The sequence below is a fragment of the Pollachius pollachius genome (assembly GCF_949987615.1).
Source record: "Pollachius pollachius genome assembly, chromosome: 2".
NCBI lineage: Eukaryota > Metazoa > Chordata > Actinopteri > Gadiformes > Gadidae > Pollachius > Pollachius pollachius.
This window is the reverse complement of record NC_136935.1, coordinates 541,009-551,157: the sequence shown is the minus strand read 5'-3', so window position 1 is coordinate 551,157 and position 10,149 is coordinate 541,009. Positions and strand designations below refer to the sequence as shown.

General features: G+C 50.2%; 1 protein-coding gene across 1 annotated transcript in view; it reads left to right on the top strand.

The window, feature by feature from the left end:
- The window catches only part of slit1a (slit homolog 1a), a gene marked incomplete at its 5' end in the record, with an annotated part of 17,433 nt that extends 7,548 nt beyond the window's left edge, over positions 1–9,885 (top strand). The window contains 8 exons of the mRNA XM_079729013.1: positions 20–113; positions 479–616; positions 2,658–2,886; positions 3,282–3,412; positions 4,208–4,362; positions 5,262–5,550; positions 5,705–5,916; positions 6,344–9,885. Coding sequence (XP_079585139.1) covers positions 20–113; positions 479–616; positions 2,658–2,886; positions 3,282–3,412; positions 4,208–4,362; positions 5,262–5,550; positions 5,705–5,916; positions 6,344–6,582 — 1,487 coding nt within the window. The 3' untranslated portion in view covers positions 6,583–9,885. The remainder of the gene's footprint in view (positions 1–19; positions 114–478; positions 617–2,657; positions 2,887–3,281; positions 3,413–4,207; positions 4,363–5,261; positions 5,551–5,704; positions 5,917–6,343) is intronic.
- Between the last annotated feature and the right edge of the window lie 264 nt (positions 9,886–10,149).

Below are 10,149 nucleotides of genomic sequence, written 5' to 3'. Positions count from 1 at the left end.
GGTGGATGTGTCTGTGCAGGGGACATGTGTGAGGAGATGGAGGACGTCTGCGCCCCCGGTCGGAGTCCTTGTAAGCACCAGTCTACCTGCCTCATCACCTCGGCGGGGCCCAAGTGAGTTAGCACGCCGTCCGGGGCCGCATGCGGATTAGAAAGGTGGTTTCAAAGTGGGGGCCCCTAGGGTGGGCCCCACAAGAAGTCGCTTGATGGGCCGTATCACCAGCCTAGTTGCCTAGCAACCAAGAAGGAAATATAATTCCTCTTATGGTTATGGAGATCGATGTCGCCAGCCATGTCCCAAACATAGGCCTGTTAATACACAGACTCATTATGAATACAAGCTAAAGAATCGATCACTCTCCAAACAAAGGCCACGGTTCATGCTCATGTTCATGTTGCTGTCGGTGGGGGGGTCGGTGGGGGTGATACCCCAGCAGGGTCCCAGTGAGTCACACCCTCTCCCCCCTCCCGTACCGTAGGTGTGTGTGTACTCCTGGCTACGTTGGTGACGACTGCAGCGTGGACTACGACGACTGCAACGAGCACCGCTGCCTGAACGGCGCCCAGTGCCTGGACGAGTTCAACGGCTACGCCTGCCTCTGCCCCGACGGCTACAGGTGAGCAAACAGACAGTGGGCGTTCATCTCTCCTCCGTGTGTTAGTGTAGCCAGGGGCCGTATGACAGCGGAGGGAAGACCCCTGAAATGGGTCAGGAAATGACAGGACTGCTGTTTGGGATCGAACCTGGGTCGCTGCCAGTGAGGCATGGTTTGCGTGTCGTTGGGCCACCCAGCCACCCAAAAATACCTTATCAGCCTCCGTCAGTAATAAACCTCAATTCATCTCAACTTGAGGAGTCTTCAGGTGAAAGCACTACATGTGTCATTTTATCTTCATTATCTGACCTTCTGTTAAAAGCAATTCAGAGGTAGGCTTGTCTTTTTTAGCGCTATTATCACCGCTACCTGCTGTCCATACGGTGACTAAGCCTCCAGCACTGCCCGTTCCTCTAACCTACCGGTCACTAAGCATCCCTCTATCCTACCGGTCACTAAGCATCCCTCTAACCTACCGGTCACTAAGCATCCCTCTAACCTACCGGTCACTAAGCGTCCCGCGCTGTTCCTCTACTCCTGCAGCGGTCACTAACTAACCCTCTCACCCCAGTGGTCACTAACTAACCCTCTAAACCCCTGCAGCGGTCACTAACTAACCCTCTCACCCCAGTGGTCACTAACTAACCCTCTTGCCCCTGCAGTGGTTACTAACTAACCCTCTAACCCCAGTGGTCACTAACTAACCCCCTCACCCCAGCGGTCACTAACTAACCCTCTCACCCCTGCAGCAGTCACTAACTAACCCTCTCACCCCTGCAGCGGTCACTAACTAACCCTCTCACCCCTGCAGCGGTCACTAATTAACCCTCTCACTCCAGCAGTCACTAACTAACCCTCTCGCCCCAGCGGTCACTAACGAACCCTCTCACCCCAGCGGTCACTAACTAACCCTCTCGCCCCTGCAGTGGTCAGTAACTAACCCTCTCACCCCAGCGGTCACTAACCAACCCTCTCACCCCAGCGGTCACTAACTAACCCTCTCACCCCAGCGGTCAGTAACTAACCCCCTCACCCCAGCGGTCACTAACTAACCCTCTCACCCCTGCAGCGGTCACTAACTAACCCTCTCGCCCCTGCAGCGGTCACTAACTAACCCCCTCACCCCAGCGGTCACTAACTAACCCTCTCGCCCCAGCGGTCACTAACTAACCCTCTCACCCAGCGGTCACTAACCAACCCTCTCACCCAGCGGTCACTAACTAACCCTCTCACCCAGCGGTCACTAACTAACCCTCTCACCCCAGCGGTCACTAACTAACCCTCTCGCCCCTGCAGCGGTCACTAACTAACCCTCTCACCCCTGCAGCAGTCACTAACTAACCCTCTCACCCAGCGGTCACTAACTAACCCTCTCACCCCTGCAGCGGTCACTAACCAACCCTCTCGCCCCAGCGGTCACTAACCAACCCTCTCACCCAGCGGTCACTAACTAACCCTCTCACCCCTGCAGCGGCCACTAACTAACCCTCTCGCCCCAGCGGTCACTAACTAACCCTCTCGCCCCTGCAGCGGTCACTAACCAACCCTCTCGCCCAGCGGTCACTAACTAACCCTCTCACCCAGCGGTCACTAACTAACCCTCTCACCTAGCGGTCACTAACTAACCCTCTCGCCCAGCGGTCACTAACTAACCCTCTCACCCAGCGGTCACTAACTAACCCTCTCGCCCCTGCAGTGGTCAGTAACTAACCCTCTCACCCAGCGGTCACTAACTAACCCTCTCACCCCTGCAGCGGTCACTAACTAACCCTCTCACCCCTGCAGCGGTCACTAACTAACCCTCTCGCCCCAGCGGTCACTAACTAACCCTCTCGCCCCAGCGGTCACTAACTAACCCTCTCGCCCCAGCGGTCACTAACTAACCCTCTCGCCCAGCGGTCACTAACTAACCCTCTCACCCAGCGGTCACTAACTAACCCTCTCACCCAGCGGTCACTAACTAACCCTCTCACCCAGCGGTCACTAACTAACCCTCTCACCCAGCGGTCACTAACTAACCCTCTCGCCCAGCGGTCACTAACCAACCCTCTCGCCCCTGCAGTGGCCAGCTGTGCGAGGCGCCCTCGTCGCCGCGGTCGCTGTGCGAGCTGGCCGACTGCCAGAACGGGGCGCCGTGCGTGGAGCGGGGGGGCCGCGCCCTCTGCCAGTGTCTGCCCGGCTTCGGGGGCCCGCGCTGTGAGAAGCTCGTCAGCGTCAACTTCATCGACCGGGACTCCTACCTGCTGCTCTCCGACCTCAAGAACTGGCCGCAGGCCAACATCACGCTGCAGGTGGCCACACACACCTGGGGGCTGGGGTGTTGCTGTGTGTGTGTGTGTGTTGGTGTGTCTATCGACATGTATGTGTTTGTGTGTTTTGTGTGTGTGTTTGTTTGTTTTAGTTTTGTGTGCGTGTGTTTGTTATTTTGTGTGTGTGTGTGTGTCTGTGTGTGTGTATTGATGTGTGTGTTTGTGTGTTTTGTGTTTTTTTTTTTTAATGTCTGTGTGTGTGTTTGTGTGTTTTGTGTATTTGTGCTTGTTTGTTTTTGTTTAATGTCTGTGTGTTGGTTGTGTGTGTGTGTGTGTGTGTGTGTGTGTCAGTGCATACAGGTATTGACTTGTACATAAATGAGCCATCGCCAATGTACCGTGCACATACGACACTGACTAACCTTGTGATGGGGCAGGTCTCCACGGCGGAGGAGAACGGCATCCTGCTGTACAACGGGGACAACGACCACATCGCCGTGGAGCTGTTCCAAGGTCACGTGAAGGTCAGCTACGACCCAGGCAGCCAGCCAGGTCAAGCCATCTACAGGTACGGCCGGGCAGGAGCTCTGAGGGGTACCCTCTAGGGGTACCCCATAACTCTAGGCCTCACCCTAACCACATCGTAGGGGTACCCCCATACCTCTAGGCCTCACCCTAACCACATCGTAGGGTTAGGGTGAGGGGTACCCCCATACCTCTAGGCCTCACCCTAACCACATCGTAGGGTTAGGGTGAGGGGTACCCCCATAACTCTAGGCCTCACCCTAACCACATCGTAGGGTTAGGGGTACCCCCATACCTCTAGGCCTCACCCTAACCACATCGTAGGGTTAGGGGTACCCCCATACCTCTAGGCCTCACCCTAACCACATCGTAGGGTTAGGGTGAGGGGTACCCCCATAACTCTAGGCCTCACCCTAACCACATCGTAGGGTTAGGGGTACCCCCATACCTCTAGGCCTCACCCTAACCACATCGTAGGGTTAGGGGTACCCCCATACCTCTAGGCCTCACCCTAACCACATCGTAGGGTTAGGGTGAGGGGTACCCCCATACCTCTAGGCCTCACCCTAACCACATCGTAGGGTTAGGGTGAGGGGTACCCCCATACCTCTAGGCCTCACCCTAGCCTCCTAGGCCTCCTTGTGTTAGAAGCCTTCCACCCCCTGCTCCTTAATGATGTGGAACTAAAGCCGTTGTGTGTAGCTCTGGATGAGGCGTCCGCTAGGTGACTGAGCACCACGGCCCCCCAGTGCCTCTGCCCTGGGGGAGCAGCTGCTGTTTCCAACGTGTTCTGAGCTTCCATCATGTGTAACATTTCCCCCCCCCCCCCCCCCCACAGCACTGAGACCATCAACGACGGCCAGTTCCACACGGTGGAGCTGGTGACCTTCGAGCAGATGGTGAACCTGTCCATCGACGGGGGACTCCCGACCACCATGGACAGCTTCCGGGCGGCGCGGCCCCTCACCGGCGAGGCCCCGCTCTACGTGGGGGGTAGGGGCCCTCTCCACAGCACTCCCTCCACCGCAGGCACTCTGAACTTAACTACACTCTACCCCCCCCCCTCGCCTCGTTACCACCGCAACCCCGCCCTGATAACCCCGCCCTGATAACACACCCAGCCGAGTCCCTCCATCATCCCCATCATGACTGTGTTTGTTAGAACCAACGTTAAACATCGATCAATCCAACACATAACGGCCAGGCCTGATTACAGAACTACCACCAACACGTTTAAGAGAAAATTACACATTTTGAGCTTAGGTCATTTACCCTATCGACGCAAATATGAATCCACGGATGCACAGATGCCGCCAGCGGTCAGAGTGCCCCCTGGTGGCTGATATATGAACTAACAGACACAGTCCTCCACCTCAAACATGTTTTGTATGCGCATGCCAGTGTGACTACATGTATTATGTTGTTTGATGTGAAATATCACAGCCTGAATCTCCTGAGATAAAATAGAAAGAAAAAAAACAACCTATGTAATATATATATAGAACCCCATGGCTTCTGTGGAGTTTGGAAAGATAATTCAATATTCAATAAAATAAAAGTTGACATCAGGAGGAGTTCAGACAGCTGTGGTTTTGGTTCTGTGATGTGACGTGACGTCCTGTTCTTGCTATAGTAACCATACACAACATCCATGTACAACCCGTGTTCTTCCTGTTGTCCTCTCTTTCAATGATGTGGCCCAAATTTCAATCCAATAATAATAACTATAACAATGGTGTGTTTAATTCAGAATCGGACTCTCCCCGTTGGGACATACATCCTCTTGAAGCTCCTCCATTAAACCCATATCAGCCCTGTGTCCGCTGTCTGTCTGTCGCCCCAGCCCTCCGCCTCCCCCCTCTCTAACCAACCTCCCCCCCCCCCCCCCTCAGGGATGCCCGTGGAAGGCCCATCCGCAGCGTTCCGTCTCTGGCAGATCCAGAATGGCTCCAGTTTCCACGGCTGCATCCAGAACCTGTACATCAACAACGAGCTGCAGGACTTCACTAAGACGCAGATGAAGCCGGGAGTGGTGCCGGGCTGCGAGCCCTGCAGGAAGATCTACTGTCTGCACGGGATCTGCCAGCCCGACGGGGCCCAGGGCCCCGTGTGCCACTGCCAGCCTGGCTGGAGCGGCCCCCACTGCGACCAGGTCGCTGCCAACCCCTGCCAGGGGAGCAAGTAAGGAAACGCTTTCAAAATGTAGGATGGCTCCCATATAATACATGTATATATTTTGAGTCCATAAATCTAACGTGAGTAAAAAAGAAAAAAGTACAATTGGAGGTACCGTGTCGTGGTCTCGTATACTAAACTGCGTCTTGCTCCATGCCAGGTGTGTTCATGGAAAGTGCATCCCCTCGGTCGGCCAGACGTATCACTGCGAATGCTCCGAGGGTTATCACGGCACCCTGTGCAACCAGCAGGGGGAGCTGTTCAACCCCTGCCGCCGCCTGAGCTGCAAGCATGGCCGCTGCCAGATCTCGGACACGGGAGACGCCTACTGCCACTGTGAGAGCGGCTACACCGGAGAGCTGTGCGATGCAGGTTGGTTTGGATTCAGTTATTAGGCGTCGGTAGGTCTGAAAGGTAGGCATGGGTTTTTCCCAGCTGAAATGTTCTGGTTTGCTCCACAAAGATTTCCTCAGCTTAGGCAGCCCTGAGCGAAGATGCCCTAACCGTTCCTGCTCCTAAAGGAGCTGTATCTGTGTCAACTTGTAGTCGCTTCAAATGATTAAATAGTAATAGGAGTAAACTTTTTGGTTCCCTGACCCCATTTCTAGCTCTGAAAATGCTTGCAGCCCCAGCTTGCCTCTACTTCCACTGAAATAGTTTTTACCCAGTTAACATTGAACTACAGGCATAGACCCCCTCCAAAGTGCATTTGTTTGTCACAAATTAAATCAATTCCTATCCATCGTGCTGACCGGCTTTCTGCAGCACTGACTAATCCCCCCCGCCCTCGTCCCCCCAGAGTCCGAGTGCCGAGGAGAGCCCATGCGGGACTTCTACCAGGTGCAGCGGGGCTACGCCATCTGCCAGACCACGCGCACGGTGTCCTGGGTGGAGTGCAGCGGGGCTTGCGACGCCGGGGCGTGCTGCGCCAGCCAGCGCATGAAGCGCCGGAAATACACCTTTGAGTGCAGCGACGGCACCTCCTTCAGCGAGGAGGTGGAGAAGACCATCAAGTGCGGCTGCGCTGGCTGCATGTAGCGGGGCCACAGCTCCCCCCCCGCCCCCCCCGACCCATCCACCCTGCGTCCGTCACCCCCCACCACCGCTGCCGCTGCGCTGGGTGGAAGACTGGAAGAGAAGGAAGGAGGAGGAGAGTGGACTGGAGGAAAGAGAGCGAGACAGAAAGTATAAAGAAAAAAATATATAAAACCCTCTATCTATATATTATGGACAACGATGTTTGTAAAATAGGACATTCCCGTCCATGGTCCAAGGATGCAGACCTACAGTAACACGGAGAGAAACACAACAGCAACTTCTCAACGTCCAAAAAGAAGAGAAAACATCCCCAACAGAACCCGTTGTACCTTCGACGTTGCTCCGGAAGGATCCACAGATTTCCAAGGTGTTGCTGAAGAGTTAAGTGAGGCGTCCCCTCCGATACCCCAAACACCCCCAGTGCGAAACCCCCATCCATCCATCCAGCCATCCATCCATCCATCCGTCCATCCATCCCAGGTGTGTCAGGTCGGTGTCTGAGCCACTGAGCCACCTGTTGAACTTTATAGAGGCAGTTGGGACATGGGCCGCCAGGCTGGCAACCAATTGCAGGACGGCACAGATATGACCATAAGCGGACACAAAGGTGAAGAGAGAGAGAGACAGACAGAGAGAGGGCGAGGGATGAATGAGCAGAGGAGCTGGACTGCATGACTTGGTGAAGCTGGAGGCGGAGCTTGGTGGGCTGGGCTGCCTGATCTGGTTCAGTCCGTAGCTCCGAGGGTTGGGGCGGAGATCTCTGGCCGCTCATTCATTAACATTGCATATGTAGAATTGAACAGGTAGGGTTTGAGCCGGCACATAATCCAGTTGGGATATATATATATATATATATATATATATATATATATATATATACAGACTTAGAGCGGCAGGTGTTTGGGTGTCACAGTTGTACTGTGAGCCACCTTGCATAGAGACTCCATAACTAAGACTAGACTGCACTGACTAGCAGCACTGAGCACTACAGTCATAGTCCCCCTCCAAAGTGCATGGACACACACACACACACACACACACACACACACGCACACACACACACACACACACACACACACACAGTCCAAGTGCGCAGATTGGTTTTGTCAGAAATGAAATCTATTCATCTCCACATCCATCAGGAGCGGGCATTGCCCGGTGGTATTCAGTTTCCCAGCATGCATTGCCTCAGGGTTAGGATGATTTGCATAATCTGCCCCCCTTCCAAGCAGGAGGTAGTCTAGTCCCCCCCGTCCCCCGATGCCTGCAGTATTAAACTTGTGCAAACTGTTGCATGTGTGGAGATGAGTTTGACAATGAATATGTAGAGCTTCTTAATATCATGTAATTACAAAGCAAAAGATTGCAGATTTTGTTTTGTTTTGTGTAATTTCTTATATTGATTTGTGTTACTTTTTGTTTTGTTCTGTGATGTAACCTAACTCCTTTAGCCCCACCACTTTATACAAAAATGCCTAACAGATTCTAATATATATACATATATATTTGTATTTCATTTTGGTATAGTATTTTTCTATGTTTAAGGAGTGAGTCTGTGTTTTTTGGAAGCTATGGAACTATTAATGGCATTATTTGGTTCCATGGTGTTTTTATATGTTAATTTCATTTCCTCAAACAAGCTAATTAGTAATCGGCCAAAATAAATAAGTAAACACAATTGGTTGGCCTTGTTGTGTAGGAGGCAGTATTGATTTAGAAATATGTTTAATATTGTATATGTTGTCTTCCATGTGAATATTACATCTAATTCCGTGAGTGTTTTTTATTTTATTTATTTCATCTAAAGGCTCTTTCCTGTAGAAAGTAAAAGGCATTCATGCTGCTAACTTTCAGATATTTTCAATAAAGTTTAAAAGAAAAAAAGTTAAAAGGAATACAAAACAAAGATAATTTTGCAAAAAAAAAAAGACGATAAAATGTAAGGTATTTGTAACTTACTGCAGTGTTTCACCTTGTCTGGCTCAGACATTCCCTGTTTGCTGCTGAGGCAGAGCTATAAATAGTGGCCCCATTTCCATTGATTTGTATTTCCACAGGAAATTCCGTAACTCACGTGAAAACAGACTTTATAGGCTCCAGATTCTTTTGATTGTTGTTTTTTTTATTTTTGTTTTGCTTATTATTTGGGTTGCATTTCTATCATTTCAACTTTTAAAACTGTGGCATTTTTGTTTGACAGAATTCAACTGATCATAAGCTTTGGTCAAGCCAGTAGAAATAAGACGCACTATGAGTTGGCCACGGGGACATTGATCAAGGATTCGGTTTGTCATCCGATAAATGTTTAAAAAACTTGTAACCAACTACTGAGAGGTTAGGAGCCTCTGTCTGTTGGTATTTCTATCAACATTACCTGGCTACAGGATACACAAATTAAAGAAGATATGTGTGCCATTTTAAAGTGAACAAAACAGTTACACCTGAATGTATAAATATGTATAAATATGACCTATGCTTATTCATAAAGTGGTTAAACTATTAGCTGTTTAGTTTCCAATGTAAGATACATCCATTGCAATTTATTCTGTACGTTGGCGGTTCATCATCAGGATAGCGTAGGCACAGTCATACAAGTCGCCGGCCTAAATGTCTCATCTCTTCCTAAAGTGTGAAAAGCTTATAGATCTGAACCAGTTCAAGGTCTTTCCTAGGTGTCCACTCCAGAAAGCTTCGCTAAATAACCTCTTCCAAAATGTCTGCTTGCTTTTACACTAGGTTATATGTGACGCCGGTGGTGTACAATAGGCCTAGCTTCAGAGGAGATCTTGTGAAGGATACTGGTTGAGCAGTCACCGTCGTCCTCAGATTGTGTACATCTTTCAAAGGGAGAAGGTCCACGTTGTGTTGGGTGTGGCTTTATCCTTCGTGTCTCCTCCCCTACTCTCCCTGTTACACTGAGGTCTACTGGTGAGAGTAGAAATAGGTCCACTGTCGGGGGCCATCTTAGTGGTACTTGTGCTATGTTGAGATGTAATTCAGTTTTCAGGTCAGGCGACTGGAAGCTCCAAGTTTATATCTTCCATCTTAGGGAACTGTATTTGTCAATGATAATAAAAAAGAAAGGCACAATGTATCTGTTGTATTGAACTGGTGCGAAATCGAAGATATGTTATCTGGTTGGGCGCCACCCTGCAGATCAAGTGTTTTTTGTTTTTTTTTGTATAATGGTGGAATTGAACTGAAAAACTCCCAATAATGCTGAATGTATGTAGTGCCACCAACAAATGTTTACCAAATCCCCACTCTTTTCATTCATTAAACTTTAATGTGTGTGCTTTTAAATGGGTTTTCGTTTGCCTCATGAATTGTTTTGTGTATGTTGGGTGTGGAGTAGTCCTACAATAACTTCATTGCTTAACAAGTATCTTAATCTAAAGCACTGAATCAATTACAATAATTTAGAATTGCAGCAAACAGAAGTCGTTAGGGTTGTTATCCAATGCCACTGTCAGACAGATAAAATATTTATTCCAAAAAATAAATTTCAATGATCTTAATAAACCTATGGTCGATTTCTAAAATCTAAAATAAACTTTAATCGTTATT